Raw genomic sequence first — 17,396 nt, 5'->3', positions numbered from 1 at the left:
CGGAGCAGCTGTCAACCGCCAGGCAATGGGGCGGCGACAGGGCAGGACTCTACACATTTCTGGGGTTCTGCTACTTTCTCGAGCAGCCCAATCAGGGGAAAGGCAAGGATTTACACAAGCAGCAATAAGAAGCTGAAAGATATCAATAGCAGAACAAAAGGTCTATGGGCCACGTTACTTAGAGCACTGCTGCATGTGTAATTTTCAAAGGAATATGTAAACAAGGAACAAATATGGACAAATATAAATAAATATGGATAAAAAAATAAATAAAACTAAGACACCAATTCATGCTGGTCTGCCTTTACCCCAGATCTAAGGTGTTACAATCGGCTTACAAACTCTAGTGGCCTTTTGCTTCTTTTTAGACATTTTGATTGGGCAGGATTTGGCTAGGGGATGTGGCTGGCCTCGGAGGTGATCGCGCTCAGCCCAACTCTGGTGCCCAGGCTGCAGGGAGAGACCTTGTGACAGACTTCAGGATGGTGGTGGATTTCAGGTGGTTAAATATGCAGCAGGTTGACTTGGTTACATCAATAGATCTGGTAAGCAGCAAAGTGTGATCTTAGGGAGATGCTGAGGTTCCCTGGATTTCAGTTAAAGGTGGAGGTGTACGTGCTTCAGTGGAGGAGAAATGAATTGCAGATTGAACTGAGTCCCAGGATTCTGAACTGTACATCATTTATGAACTGAGATATTCAAAGTCCTGAGCCAAAGCCAATAGACGCAGACAGGGCGGCTCAGGAGTGAGCCCGCACGAGTGCCCTTATAGAAAGCGTCTTTCTATGGGGGCACTCACCAAAGAGGAGGCTGGGGCGTTGGCAGGGACACCAAAAGAGGAGCATCAGGGCTGCTCTGTGCAAACCTTTGCACAGAGCAGGTAAGTATAGCATGTTTGTTATTTTATTTAAAAGAAAAAAAGCTTTAACCACTTAAGGACCGGGCTTATTTTTCAGACACTGGGTTTACAAGGTAAAATCATTTTGTTTTGCTAGAAAATTACTTAGAACCCCAAACATTATATATATTTTTTTAGACACCCTAGAGAATAAAATGGCGGTCATTGCAATACTTTATGTCACACCGTATTTGCGCAGCGGTCTTACAAGCGCACTTTTTGGGAAAAAAATACACTATTTTGAATTTAAAAAAATAAGACAACAGTAAAGTCAGCCCAATTTTTTATATATTGTGAAAGATAATGTTATACCGAGTAAATTGATACCCAACATGTCATGCTTCAAAATTGCGACGAAAAACATTTACCCTTAAAAATCTCCATAGGCAATGTTTAAAAATTTCTGCAGGTTACCAGTTTTGAGTTACAGAGGAGGTCTAGGACAAGAATTACTGCTCTTGCTCTAACAATTGCGGCAATACCTCACATTTCATATGTGGGAGTAACTTGCGTATGCGTTCGCTTCTGCGTTCGACCTCAGCGGGACGGTGCGCTTTGATTTTTTTTTTCCTATTTATTTTACTTTTTATTTTGACACTGTCCTTTAAAAAAAAAAAAAAAAAAGGGTCACTTTTATTCCTATTGCAAGGAATGTAAACATCCCTAAACACAAAAAAAAAAGCATGGCAGAACCTATTAAAGCGGTTTAAATATCCGCAAAAAAAAAAAAAGAACTACCAGCTCATTGTGAAATACCTTACAACGAGGTGTCAGTATCTAATCCTGGTCCACGCTGAGGGAGCTGACATTTTGCCCTCGGCGCATCTTCTGGGTTCGCGGCTCTGGCTTTATGAGTGGCTGGAGCCGTGATGATGTCATTCGCGTGCATGTGCATGGGAGTCTTTTTTCCTGGCAAGGTGAGGCATCGTCTACCAGACATTCAGCTGGGCATTCACAGCACATGCGCCGCTGACGTCGGCTGAATGCAAAGTGAATATCTCCTAAACCAGGGGTGCCCAACCTTTTGAAGAGCGAGGGCCACTTAAACGACTTGGTAATTGGCTACGGGCCGCAATGAGCGGAGCGGGTGGTTGGCATGTCCATGACCACTCTGCATTTGCAGAGCAGACACAGACGCATCCCACGATACTTTTTAGTGGATCGTATTGGAGGTAGAGCACAAGTCGGTTTATGTCTGCCGCTACTTAGAGGTGAATGGAGGGTCCAATTGGTCGGACTGTCGGACTGACCCTGTGAAAGGGGTCCAAGGCTGCTTTCACACTGATGGGCTGCAGTTTACCCGCACTACGTGTGCAATACAGTGTACCTTTTGGCTTTCCTGCAGTTCGCAATAGACTTCTATTATGTTCTGCAGGTTTGGTGCACTTTCAGAAAGCTCACCAAACTTGCAGGTAATAATAGAAGTCTATGGCTCAGGGCAGGTAACCCGCAGGTAAATTGCTCTGCACCTGCGGATCAGTTTGAAAAGCAGCCCAGTAACCACTGCAGAAAAGATATGCCCATATATACACTGTGATTTTAGTAATAAACTGAGACCTTTAATAACAGTCTTCTTTCTATTCTATCCCAGAGCAGGAGGTTGCGGGCCACATCAGAGGGCTCCATGGGCCACTGGTTGGGCACCCCTGTTCTAAACCATACAGGTTTAGGGGATATTCATTTTACCTACAGGTAACTCTTATCATAGTCTTACCCGTAGGTAAAAAAAAACAAAAAAACAAGGGTTTACAACCGCTTTAAATGTGAGATCTGGGGTCAAAAAGACCTCAGATCTCATATTTACACAAAAATGCAATAAAATAAAAAATAAATAAATTCATGAAAAAAAAATTTCCTCTTAAAGTGATGTTTGACGTCGCCTCCGCCCTCCAATGCTATGAAGCCGAGCGGGGTGCCATCTTTCCCTCACTTGGCATCCAGGCAGTGTGGCGAGAGGAAACGAACGGCTCTGTTAAGCGGTGGTGACGACCGAACCACGGCGGGAGGGGGGCCCCTCCCCCGACACTGATAAAAATGATCCCGCGGAGAATCCGCCGCAGAGACCACTTTTATATGAAAGAGTAAAGTCTGCAATTTTTAAAAATACCGGGGTTATGGCAGCAATCTGCTGTCATAACATCGGTATTTAATGTCAAAGTAGCGACGCATAACGACGGCAGCTGCTACCAGGCACTTATATAGCTTCCTGCCCAAGCCAATTTTCAGCTTTCTGCACTGTCGCTGTTTAAATGACAATTGGGCGGTCATGCTACACTGTACCCAAACAGAATTTTTATATATTTTTTTTCCCCACAAATAGAGCTTTCTTTTGGTAGTATTTGATCACCAGTGCATTTTTTTTCTTTTTGATAAGCAAATAAAAAAAAAAAAAGGTTTTGCTTTTTGTTTCTGTTATAAAACTTTGTAAGTTTTCTCCTTCACCGATGGGCACTGATAAGGCGGCACTGATGGGCACTAATAAGGCAGCACCAATGAAGTGGCACCAATGAGCGGGCACTGACAGGCACCGACAATGGGCACTGATATGCAGCACTGATGGGTGGCACTGATATGCGGCACTGCTGGGCACTGATACACGCCACTGATAGGCATCAATGGTGGCACTGGCAGTGGTAGGCATTGTGAGTGGGCACTGATTGGTAGCTGCCTAGGCACTGATTGGCATTTCCCTGGTGGTCTGGGAGGGACATACCTGGTGGTCCAGTGTGGATGGCCATCCTGGTGGTCCTGAGCAGCATGATGGTGGTCCTGGGTGGGATCCAGGGGGGGGGGGGGGGGGTGGCACAGATAAACAATTAGGACAGACCCCCCTGTCATGAGAGCTGCCTGAACAGCTCTCCTCTACTCGCGTCTGTCAGATGCAAGTGAGGAAAAGTCGATCAACGGCTCTTCCTGTTCCTGGACATGGCTGATCACATCAGTCGGAGGCTCTTTACCAAGATCAGTGCAGATTGACACACCGCACCACGATCGCCGCGATGCGTGCCTGACTGGGCGTCATATGACGTCCTGCAGGATAACTGAACCACCGCCCAGCTGTCATTCTGCTATAGGCCGAGTGGGAAGTGGTTAAGTAGTTGATATCACATTGGCAATAAATCCTAGAAGCTGACTGGTTGCTATGCACGGCTGCACCAGATTCTGTGTGCCCTAGTTTTAGCAAATCTTCCCCAATGTTTTAATGTCTTTTTTATGCTGTAAAAAATCTTAGAAATAAAAAAAAACAAAAAAAACACTTAAACTACATAAAAAAATATCTGCAAATAAAGTACTTACAAATAAAACGTATTTCCTATTTGTTAGGGAAATAAACCAATACTAAAAAGCAGGAAATTTGTGGAATTCATTTCTTTTTAATTAAAGAAATGGTGTCGCTTCATGATATGGGTCATAAAACTTTCACTAGCTACAACTGCAGAAACATATATTGCAATATAGTTTATTTAATTGAGTTTGATTAAAACATAAATTGCCAGGAAAGCTAATGAAAGCAGTATAATTAACTATTAAATTAGACAATTCTTGTGTACATATACAAAACTGTGGCAAGACTGTCAAAAAATCCAGCTTCCTGCAGGGTAAAACAAAAGGTTAGAACATGGTTACCACAAAACAAAATGTCTAAATCACACCTACTAATGAGAAGAAACACACACTTGCTGGGAAAATGATTTTCATTGCACATTCATGATAGCAGGGGGAGATAAAGTAACGATAAACACAAGGTTTCCTTTACAAACACCAAGTTAATTCAGGGAGTCAATTATACAATTTAAAAGCTGAACTCTAGGCAAATATATAAGACACAAACAGCGCAATTCTGTATTTATTAATACATCATTAAGCCTAGGTTCATACTGATGCAATGCGGGAAACGTAGCGAGTCCTATGTGTTTCCCGCACTGCATTGAAATCACACTCCGTTCATGCGATCTTCTGCGGGTGTCGATGCTAAATTAACAACACCCTGAAACAGCTCACAAAACTCAGTGCAATTTCCAGAATCAGATCACATGGCTGTGGCATACAAAAAGTGTCCTGCGCCATACAAAATGAATGGCTCAAATCACACTGCACAGATATCGCATGGGATTTGCACAAGAATGCGGTGCAATTCCTGTGCGATTCACAGGGGTGTCCCGCACCGTACAAGTGTCAACACAGGCTAAATGTGTTTTTTAAAAACGCATGCAAAGTGATTTGATTTTGCCTTGGTATCAGACCCTTTAGCAAACCACTGTAAAGCACAGCTTAGACTAGTAAAGGGAGAAGCAGCACAACCAGCCAGTCAGTTATTCTGCAATACTCTTGTACTAATAAGGAGCATACTGATAGGCAGGAAACAGAAGGACAGACAGATGAGCTCCAGAGTCTGCTGATTCACTGCTCAATCATTGGCTGATAGAGGTACAAGTCCTTTAAGTATTGTATGCATTGAGTTTCCACTTTAAAGTGGTATTAAACCTAAAAATAAATAAAGCCCAAGTTCACCTTCCAGTGATCGCGAGTTCTATGTCGGGCTCTTGCAGATTCCTCCTCCAGTTCTCTACCTGTGCCTCTGTATGAGCTTCCAGGTAGAGGGTTGGCAGAAGTATCAGCGGACCACTAGTATGCTGATTACCACACTCGTATTCCATTGAGAACTACAAGTCAGTCTGCTGAGGTGTGAGATGGGCAGCCCTCAGAAAAGGTCATCTAGAGCCCAGGGTGAACATACCAAACTGTGCCCCGCCTCATCTTAGCAAAAATCACACACACAAACACACACACACACACATAAAAACTGAGCATGCTTAAGCCTCAAAACATAATTTCCTCCAAAAAATTTCCCCCCTGCCGAAATCCCTCCTGCCAACACAAATCCCCCTAAATCATCACTCCTAGCAAATCTTACCCCACGCCCCCTCAAATGACCCCTCCCAACACAAATCATCTCCTCCTCAATCTCCTCACTGTGCCTCCCCCCCCCCCCAGCTCACATGAAACTGCAGGGCCCAGGGCAGCCACCCCTCCTGCCCATCCCTTGTCCTGGCCCTGCAGATGGAACTTCTCTGAATAATGCAGCTGCCCTGTACATTGAGTTGCTCCTTCTCCATTCACAAACTTTGCTGCAGGTGTGTCACTACTCTACCTTGTCCTTGCTGAAGAGGAAGCTGTATCTGAAGACCTGTAGTGCAAGCATCGCTCTGCGTCTGCTTAATCTATTCTGTGGAATTGTGGTTCCTCACCCTTTATAACTGCTTCCTGAATATTCCCCTACCAGTCATCAGGGGGGCAGCTTAGACATGAGGAAAAAAAAAAGAGAAGCAGCGTTGAACAAGATCTCATAAGTCACTAATGGGGAAAAGATCATCTGCGGGTAATCTATGGTAATACTGGTGACTGGTCCTTTGCCCTCTACTCTGCCCACAACTCCCTAGGTTTGAGTCCTTATTAAACACTTCCCAGCCGCCATACTTTACATATGCAGTATATTTGTCTTTGTTGGGAATCTGCAGCTATGATCCTGGTATCAAACTATTCAGCTGGTGATAGGCTACAATGTAAAAATGACCTGAGCGGCTTTACAGCCGCACCATCATTTTAGGCCCCATTCGCACCTGAGTGTTTGGTAGCTTGTAGCCTGAAGCTACAAAACGCTGGAAGGGAAAAAAAAAAACAATTATTCTCTATGGAGATGGTTCACATCTCCACTCCAAAATGCCTGAAGCTAGAAGCTCCAAAACACCTGAAGCTCAAACAAGTTCTGGAGCTTCTTTTTAAGCAGATTACAGGCGTTTTTCTTCTTTTTACATTGGTGACCATTTGACCTGTGCAAAATTGCAGCAGAAAAACGTGTGAAAACGATACGCACAGGTGTGAATACAGCCTTACAGGTGGCGGAAAGGGGTCCCCTGTCGCATTGGATGCAAAGTGAAGAGTGTAAGGAACGAAAATTCCTTCCCCTCTTCTGTGACATCAGAACTACAAGCGTCAAGGATTTCAAAACCTATGCTTTCACAAGGGATGTTGTTCATCCCTTGTGATGACAATTAAGTTCAATAAAAAAAAACAAAAAAAACTGTTTAAATAATATATAAATTATAAAATAAAAAACATTTAAAAGCCCCCACATCCCGCTGTGTTCAAACACAAATGCGAACTCACTTATAGGTCCCACATGCATATGTAAATGGTGATTGCACTACACATGTGAGGTATCATTGCGAACAGCAGAGTGAGAGCAACAGTTCTGTTAGACCTCCTGTGTAACTCTAAACTGGTAACCCATAAAGACTTATAAAGTGTCGCCATTGGAGATTTTTAGGTACTGCAGTATGTCACCATTTCACAGGCATATGCAATGCTAATTGCAAGAATTGCAACACCCATAATTTTATTACCTAGAGACTTTGCTTTCAAAAATCTCTCTATTTTTTTTTTGGGGGGGTGGGGGTTCTAAGTAATTATCTACCATAAAAAAACACGCAGGTTTTTATATGTATGCGAGCAATGTCAGAATTGGCCTGGTTTTGAAGTAGTTAAATACACATGAACAAAACAGTTTAATGTACAAAATGCAGGAAGCATTTTGGTTTCAAAAGAAAGTAGCAAAGTCTAGAATGTGCCAGTTACCTTGCTTTATCAACTCCAACACACTCCTAAATTCACAGTACACAGCTGAGGCAACTATAGTTTGTAAAATATGATTGGTCAAAATTAAAAACAAATAAAAAAAATGTATTGCTGCTCTTACTTCTAGCTTACGTTTTGCGCTTTCGCACATGTGGACTGTTTGTCCGTTTTTCATCCATCCGTTGATAGGTGAAAAAAGGACATTGATGCATCTCAATGGAAAAACAGATGTAAATGGATGATCATCCGTTTACATCTGCTTTCATCAACATCTGTTTTTTGGAAGGAATCAAAGCCCTATTTTTCTTCCATTAAAAAAACGAATCGGGTGAAAAACGGATGTAAATGGACGAACGGTCCGTTTTTGCATCAAAGCATGGCTCTAGGACTCAAGTGATTAGGGACCCTAGCTGGCAGATGTAAAAACAGATGAAAAACTGACGTTAAACTGGTAAACGTCATATGTTTTTTTCTTCGAAAAAAGTGACTGAACTGATCAAATGATCGGTCTGCATGTGCGAAAGGGGCCTAAGTCAGTTCAGGCTTTAATATAACTTTTTCTAACTGATAGTGAATGAACAATGATACATTCCGAAGACAGAATTTTATTTTAAATGCAGAAGCACATAGTAAGAAATGAAAATCTCACTGTTCCATTCTACAGAAACTTACATTTCCAGGGTATTTAATAAAACGACTGAATAAATATCCCAAGCCATTACTTACAGGCTCCAGCTATCAAAGACTATGCCATCATATATATTCCAAGGAACGGTTCACCACTAGTTACAATGACATGAGTAAATATTTAAAATGAAAAGGTGTCTAAAGTCAAAAAACTTCTGTTTTAGTTGTGGATAGAGTGGTGATTTTGGCATTAGGATATTTGTGCTCTGAAATGACCACACTAAAACCAATATACACGTCTAAAACTACTCATCACAATTATTTCACTATTGTGTGTGGCTTTTAAGTTAACTTATAAGTAAAGGCAAAAACTTTTGTTTTTTAGTTTTGGATAGATTTGAACACCTATTTGCTTTTAATTGCCATCTGTGCTTCTGTTAGGGAAATTTGCCTGCTGTATTTATCCTATTTACCATTGTCATTGAAAGTGAAAGTTAAAAGAAAAAAGTTTAGGTTGTCCCCAGAAAAGTAAAAGAGGAATAATCTTCCCATGGGGACACTAGTTCTGGTGACCTGGGGGGTCTCCAAGAAATTCCCTTGATTTGCAGGGATTTCTTCTCACTTTCTATCTTGGCTATGGGACTGGAGGTGGATGTTAATCTCTTCAATGGAACACAGATGGAGAAAAAGAACCGACAGGGGCTATAACCCTCCCTTACTCTATCCAAAATGAAAAAAAAACAAAAAAACTGTTGCTTATAGCTCTACTTTAAAGTAGCATTATACCCAGAAGAAAGATCTTTTATTTTCACCTCCTAATCTGGCCAGTAAGTCTGTTTATCAACAGAACAAGCTGCCCTGCAAATGTATCAGCTGGAGGGTTTGAGACAAACCATTTACCATTGTCAGGGGTGGTTACAATGATCCACTTTTATTTATTCATGTAAAAGCTTTTTCCAAAGAGGAAAAAAAAACTGTTGGTGTAATTGCTTCTGTAACTGCAGTGTGAGCTGGAATTTGGCTTCGATTTGTTATGCCGCGTACACACGACCAGACTTAGGTCCGACAGAGTTCTGACAGAGTTTTGACAGAGTTTTGACAGAGTTCTGACAGAGTTCTGACAGAGTTCTGACAGAGTTCTGACAGACTTTCCGAATGAACGGACTGCAAAGTCCGACGGATTTGAACGTGATGACGTACGACTGGACTAGAATAAGGAAGTTCATAGCCAGTAGCCAATAGCTGCCCTCGCGCCGGTTTTTGTCCGTCGGACTAGCATACACACGAGCGGATTTCTCGGTAGGAACTGGGTCCGGCGGAGTTCTAGCGGAAAAATTTGAAACATGTTCCATTTCTAAAGTCTGCAGCCCACACACGATCGAATGGTCTGCCGGAATTTTTCCGTCGGACTTTTGATGTTGAAAAGTCTGGTCGCGTGTACGCGGCATAAGTGTATCTAAATTTGCTAGTACATTTAACATTCTCCTTTCCCCAGATTAGCAATGCTGCTGTGTCTACTCCTTCATCCTGAGTGGAGGCACTCATACAGGAGGCATGTTAAAGGACAGATCATTGGGTTTAAACATCGGTAAGCTGTAATATATTACATTTTTGGCTTTGGGGTTAATACCACTTTAAACTCAGCTAGCAAGACATTAAGCAATAAATATGATAATAATGGATTTCTTCTTTGAATTGCCGATTGCTAGTAAAATCTCATGTTCCAGCACTGAATCCTAGGTTTGGTATAACATAAAGTGCTAATTAGGATTGAAAATGCAATTACATATATTTTACCAATAATTACCATTCTGAGCAAATATACATTGCAAGCGACAGCAGTTAAATAGAAGTATGTTTTAAGAATACGCAGAGTGAAAACATCCTCTTTATGCATGGGGAATTAATCCTTATTCCCACCTTGTGTCTATCCTCGCTGCTAGTTAGCTTGCCTAAATATTAGATTAATCCTGCTATAACACTGAAGGTTAAATAACATACAGCAGCATTTATGAATATAAACACTCATTTGCCAACTCTTAAAACTAGAGGAGGGGGTAGAGCTCTAAAGCTGCATAAGAGATGAAGCAAACGATGGTGGTGAGGAGTTATGCCGCGTATGCACGGTCAGAATTTCAGCCAGCAAAAGACCAATGAGAGCTTTTCGTCGGAAAATGCGACCGTGTGTATGCTCCATTGGAATTTTGCTGCCTGAATTTCTGCCAGCAAAAGATTGAGAGCAGGTTCTCAATTTTTCAGACAGAAAAAGTTTCCAGCGGAAATTCCGATCGGGTGTATGAAATTCTCACTTGCAAAAACTCATGCTTGCATGCTCAGATTCAACTACAAGATGGAAGCTATTGGCTACTGGCAATTGAACTTCCTTTTTCTAGTCCTGTCATATGTGTTGTATGTCACCTCATTCTTGGCGGTCGGAATTTGGTGTGACCGCGTGTATGCAAGACAGCTTGAGCGAAATCCCATCGGAATTCCGTCTGGAAAACCATCAGCGCTTTTGCTGACCAAAATTCTGATCGTGTGTATGCGGCATTAGAGTAGCCAGAATCCAGCATATCAGATTGTGAGACAAAAGCGTATAAATACATACAGTACATATAATCAGGGCTTGACAAATTTGCATTAAATCTAGGAGCCAGCTAAAAAAGATATGAACCAGTTTTTTGAACCACTTGCCTATTAAGCACTCTCATTGCCTTCCTGAACGGGCCAATTTTCAGCTTTCAGAGCTGTCACACTTTGAATGACAATTGTGTGATCATGCAACACTGTACCCATATGAAATGTTTACCATTTTTTTCACACAAATATAGCTTACTTTTGGTGGTATTTAATTGCCGCTGAGTTTTTTTTTTTTTTTTGCTAAACAATTTAAACAATTTAATAAATATAAAACCTTTTCAAGAAAAAAAAAAGTAATTTTCCTTCTTCACTGATGTGCGCTGATGAGGCTGCACTGATGGGCACTGATGGTCACTAATTGCCACTGATGGTGCTGTCCTAATAATCAGGGCACTGTGACAGCGCTAAGGAAAGGAAATGTAGATAACTGGCATTTGATTACATGTGATCAGCTGTGATTGGACATGGTAAAGTGCCACTTTGATTGGCCCTTTACCTTGATCTGTGATCAGCTGTGTCTGAAGGACAGAGATCACAGAGCACGCCCGCTGTATGCCCCCCAGGGGCGCTGGGTTCTGGGAGGGCGTTAACAGACATCCTCCCAGAACTAGATGACCATGCTGTAGCCGTTTTTTGGCTATAATGGGGTCGGCAAGTGGGAGGCGTATGAGGACGGCTGACAAAAGCCCAAGTGCCAGGATGCAATTTCTAGTCACCATGGCGACCTGGGATTTGTGGAGCCCTGCATATAATTAATCTTTCAAGAGATAATTAATCCCAGAGAGATCAGTAAAACTGGTGGTCTATTCATGCCTGCCTTTCATTTTGTTTGGAGAATCAGAAGCTACTGTAAATATACAAGTCAGGCAGACAGATGTAAATTGGCGTGAGTCTGCTTACATCCGCTTACCTCCCAGTCTGTCCGGGTCTGGAAAAAAATAATAAAAGGGCCTTCACCTTTTTCAGTTTTCCTGGACCTAAACATAACGCATCAGAGGTAGTCTGGTGTAAACTGGTGCAAGCGTGATTACATTGGGCTGCCCATAGAGCTAATATAGGTCTAGAAAGCTCTGTTTTTTTCTAAGTAGAGGTAAACAATGAATGGGCATGAATCTCACAAAACAGACATCTGTCCCATTCTACTCAGTGTATAGATGCCCTACTGAACGTACCGAGTGGAACCCATGTGAAAGGAGCCTAAGGGCCTTTGACAACGGGATTTAAGCATGAAAAAAATAGAAAAAATTGTTTGAGATGTTTCTGAGATCATTATGAATTCACTGACAGGTGCACCTGACCTTAATTGGGCAAGTTTGACGGAGGGTGTTGCCTGTCAACTCAACCTTCCATATTCAATTTGCCACAACGCAAAGCATCATGGCATGTGTACTGCCCCCTCCAGCTGTATGTTAGGTTTTAACTGTGAGGTTGGAGGGCAATACAACTGACTCAACTACCTGTTTTTACCACCTTTTGGCCACCTGCTTGAATAAGGCCTGACAAAACAAAAAATATTTTTTTTTTCAAAAGAAACAAGTATATAAGTGTTTGGTTATTTTAAAATGTATATTTTCACACAATAGTTTTTTCGACTGCTGCATGCTGTACAACACCGTACTTGTTGAGAGAGATGGCTATTTTGTATGAAGCTAACTGAAATGATTCTGTTCATATTGTAAATTCTTGGTATGCTACTGAGCACCCCAGCTGTAGAAAGGCAGATGACAGTTCCAAGTTCCAGGACTGCATCTAGCAGTCTACAAGTGAGCAGCATAACTTACGTCCCCTGTGAATCCTGGCTCCCAGATGAAAGAGAAGCAGATCCAGCAACAGGCGTTGGGGTTCTTTCAGACATCAAAACCGTCTGTGAATGAAGGAAGACGACAAAGAATAAAACTTGTGCAAATGTCATTTTTGTATTACAATATTACAGCCATGTGTGAACATTTACATATTCTGTGCATATTTAAATAAATGTTTGTTTTCCAGCTCAGCAGACAATATTTTTCACAGCAGTATGCACAGACGCTGAGAAAATGCTTAGAATAACAATATCTGTGCTTGGATGTTATAAACCTCTTCTGGACCTGTGACAAGAATTGTTTATTGAGATATATATATATATATATATATATATATATAAATAAAAGATTGTATATAAACAATGCCTTGAAAAAGCATTCATACCCCTGTGTTGCTATGGATATTTACCACAAGTGATTTTATAGCAGATTATTATTATTTTTTTATATATTTCATAGTTCGATTTTTCAGCCAATATGCTGTTTTGAGAATCTAATGATCTCCCCATTGATATGCAAATAAACCAGTCGGATTGGATTAGAAGCTGAGCAGAGGACAGGATGTGATTTAAGCAGAAGTTGGGGGAGGGGCTTAGGATTTTTGAAAGAAGCATGGGGTCGAAGCAAAGGAGAGTGGCTTGTGGTCGGGACTCTGTGCTTGCACAGAGTCCCGACCTCAACCTGAAAGAACACCTTTGGGATGAATTAGAGTGGAGACTGCGAGACAGGCCTTCTTGTCCAACATAAGTGTCCAAATGTGCTTCTGGAAGAATGGTCAAACATTCTGATAGACACACTCCTAAACTGTGTGGACAGCCTTCCCTTAAGAGTTACAGCTGTTATAGCTGCAAAGGGTGGGTCAACTTAATATTGAAGCCTACGGACTAAGACTGGGAAGTTTTTGGGAAATAGACATATGAGTACTGCCAGCAATGCTGCAGAGGTTGAAGGGGTGGGGGGTCAGCCTGCCAGTGCTCACACCATACGCCGCACACTGCATCAAACTGGTCTGCATGGCTGTTGTCCCAGAAGGAATCCTCTTCTAAAGATGATGCACAAGTAAGCCCGCAAACAATTTGCTGAAGACAAGCAGATTAAGAACATGCTCCAGATGACGTCCAATGCCGAAATGCGTAGGACATGGCCATAGGAAGTACATGGACTCTCTCTCGAGGCGGCGGTAGTGAATGTATCTCATGACATACAGCGCTTGTTTTCTCTGAAATATTGTGAGTAATTTTCTTCGGATTAAATAAATTAGAATTTGTTACAATATCACACTATGGATATTTTATTTTTCATCTAATGCAATGTGGTGAGGACAAATAAGAAGAAATTGGACCAGCTCTATATAGCGACACAGGGGTTCCCACTGTGGAGGCGCTGTAACCCCTGCAGGGGCAGGGGAGCTGGTGAGTGCGGAATTTTATTCATGCACGAAAATCGCACCAGTCTTTTTCCAGAATTTAAGAAGCACTGAGCACACAAGTCACTTTATTACTGTTCGGAAGTTATTTCCAAAATTAATGTGGTTATATGGACATTAAACACTGAACAACATATTATTATAGAATCTGGGACATAAGACAGAGTGTTTTACCTTTTTGCACCTGGACACTAGCACTTTTATTTTTATTTTTTGTTTTAACAAATGTTTGATATTATTGCCAATATCGTCATGTTCATATGGTATGGTGAAGTTTGACTTAAACATTGCGGATTTGTACTAGGCACCAATCACCTTTCTTTATATTAATTCATATATACTTTTTTTTTTCTGAGAGAATTATTCATACACCATCTTGTTTCAGGTGGAGCGCCATAGCTACCAATATTTCTTTTGAGCTCTATTCCAACCTGTTAGGCTGGTAACATTAGGTAGTGGCAGCCCCTTTGTTATATTTTGTAATTTAGGTTTTCCTATTTTATCCATAGCGCAAACCCACCCCCTTATTGCATAGATTAAGGACATGGATTACTGGAACCATGTCCCGTAGTCTGATGAGACCAAGATAAACTTATTTGGTTCAAGGATGGTGTTAAGCATGTGTGGAGGCAACCAGGTGATAAGTACAGAAACAAGTGTGTCTTGCCTACAGTCAAGCATGGTGGTGGGAGTCTCCTGGTCTGGGACTGCATGAGTGCTGCCGGGACTGGGAAGCTACAGTTCATTGAGGGAACCATGAATTCCAACATGTACTGTGACATACTGAAGCAGAGCATGATCCCCTCCCTTAGGAGACTAGGCCGCAGGGCAGTATTCCAACATGATAGCGACTCCAAAGACACCTCCAAGATAACCACTGACTTCCTAAAGAAGCCGAGGGTAAAGGTGATGGACTGGCCAAGCATGACTCCAGACCTAAACCCTATTGAGCATCTGTGGGGAATTCTCAAACGGAAGGTGGAGGAGCGCAAGGTCTCTAACCTCCATGATGTGGAAGAGGACTCCAGTGGCAACCTGTGAAGCTCTGGTGAACTCCATGCCCAAGAGGGTTAAGGCAGCGCTGGAAAATAACAGTGGCCACACAAAATATTGACACTTTGGGCCCAATTTGGATATTTTCACTTTTGTTGCCAGCGGTTTAGACATTAATGGCTGTGTGTTGAGTTATTTTGAGGACAGCAAATTTACACTGTTATACAAGCTGTACACTCACTACTTTACATTGTAGCAAAGTGTCATTTCTTCAGTGTTGTCACATGAAAAGGTATAATAAAAGATTTACAAAAATGTGAGGGGTGTGCTCACTTTTTGTCAGATACCGTGTGTGTATTTATATATATATATATATATATATATATATATAGATACATACATATATATATATATATATATATATATATATATATATATATATATATATATATATATATATATATATATATATATATATATATATATATACACACACATATATACACACACACACACACACACACACACACACATATACATATATATATATATATATATATATATATATACACATATATATATATATATATATATATATATATATCACACACACATACATATATACATACATACACACACACACACACACACACACACACTGTATATAGAAACTATACATAGAAAGCAGGTATTCAAAACATCATAGAGGTTAATCAAATAATATACATTAAGATCATCTTATTCACATGTGGGAGCACGCCTGTACAAAACAAAAGAGCCATTGGTTCCACTGCTATTAATCAGAGCCAGTGACGAGAGAGTGGGGAGGGCGGGAGTGCCCAGCCCTGCTCTGTGCATCTTATGGACACACAGAGCGGGGCTGGGAAGCAAGCACATACAATTGCCACCATAGCAAGTGGCTTGCTATAGGAGCAACCAACCCGGGGAAAGGAGCTCAAAATACTAACATGGGACCCAAGAAGAGGAGGATCGGGTGTGCTCTGTGCAATACCATTGCACAGAGCAGGTAAGCGTAACATGTTTCTCATTTTAAAACAAATAAAAATAAAATAAAATTTAATATTACTTTCACTTTGCAAAGAATATCTAATCAAATGCAAGGAATAAAAAAATAAAAAAATAAAAACGGCATTTTTGCTTGTACATGGTTGGATGATGAAAGTCAGTAGAGCTTCCTCCCATTTACTGGAGAAAATGCCCTTCATATGAAGAAACTATGCTTGTTGACATGATATAAGTGTTACGGGCAGTGCAGTAATAAAGATAAGCTCGCCACAATATACAACAGTTGACATATGTCAAACAATATATTACCAGGCTTAATAACACTGTACAGATAATGTCACAACAACAAACAACACTATGGATGCTAACAGGTCAGTAGTTCATAGCAGTATCATCAGCTTATTCAGCACACAGCAATGCAAGCCCAGGTAAAAAAAATCTGTAACATTGCACAGATGCTTCATGCTAGGCATGCACACAACAGATTTATAACTCAATAACATGGAAAACCAGATGTCTGGTGGTTCTCCAGGTCAGAAGAGTACCATATAATGATAGAGATCCCTTCACACTTGAAAAAATAATAATTGCTCATCATAACCCCCCCCCCCCCCCCCTGTACACAGAGATATCAAATCTTATCTGCTGTTTACTGAAAGGCAAGCCATACACTCTGAACATTACCTAGAACAATCACAGGGTTTATTCTGCATTCTTCTACATTTATTCGCCACTTTCTAGCTAGGCTATCGTTTTCTTGGCACAGTAGGAGAAACAGTGCACCTCAAATAAATACTGCTCTTTTGATTAAAGCACAATTAAAGTCACAGCAAAACATATGCAGACAGACATTTTACTAATAACTTCCATATTCATTACTTTCAGAGCAATCAAGCAGGCTGTCTAAATATGACTCGTACCCCCCCCCCCCCCCACCCTTTTCTCCCTTTTTTCTCTCTACCAACTCTTGTTGCAATTTTATAAGGTAATATAGTAAGTTTTTGCTTCCTTTTTCCTTTATTTTTTCTATTGATGACATGATATGTCCGAGTATGATATTAAAATGGCACGCTAAAGCAGAATTCCATCTGGTTAACTATTTTGTCTTAAAGGAAAGACCACCCCTCCACCACTCAATTTTAGATAATTATTATTATAATTTTTTTCTTACTTGCCTTTTCTGAAGTACTGAGTGTACTTCCATTCTAGCTTGATCACGGCCCAGGGCATCATTTCCTCTCCTCCGCTGTCTTCTGGGACCTGTGTGTGACCCAGAAGACGACGGGGCCATTCAGAAAGCACAATGCGACTCAAGCATGCACAGTAGGAAACCGCAGTGAAGCCTGAA

General features: G+C 41.2%; 1 protein-coding gene across 2 annotated transcripts in view; it reads right to left on the bottom strand.

The window, feature by feature from the left end:
• TBC1D32 (TBC1 domain family member 32) overlaps positions 1 to 17,396 on the bottom strand; it is a 448,964-nt gene that overhangs the window by 265,029 nt on the left and 166,539 nt on the right. For both annotated transcript variants that reach the window (XM_077487027.1, XM_077487028.1), the window contains exon 18: positions 12,583 to 12,665. In XM_077487027.1, coding sequence (XP_077343153.1) covers positions 12,583 to 12,665 — 83 coding nt within the window. The remainder of the gene's footprint in view (positions 1 to 12,582; positions 12,666 to 17,396) is intronic.

The sequence above is a fragment of the Lithobates pipiens genome, unplaced genomic scaffold (assembly GCF_037356315.1).
Source record: "Lithobates pipiens isolate NorthernLeopardFrog02 unplaced genomic scaffold, aLitPip1_a1.2 Scaffold_18, whole genome shotgun sequence".
Lineage (NCBI taxonomy): Eukaryota > Metazoa > Chordata > Amphibia > Anura > Ranidae > Lithobates > Lithobates pipiens.
The sequence above is the reverse complement of the archived record's forward strand: the minus strand, read 5'-3'. Positions and strand labels throughout refer to the sequence as shown.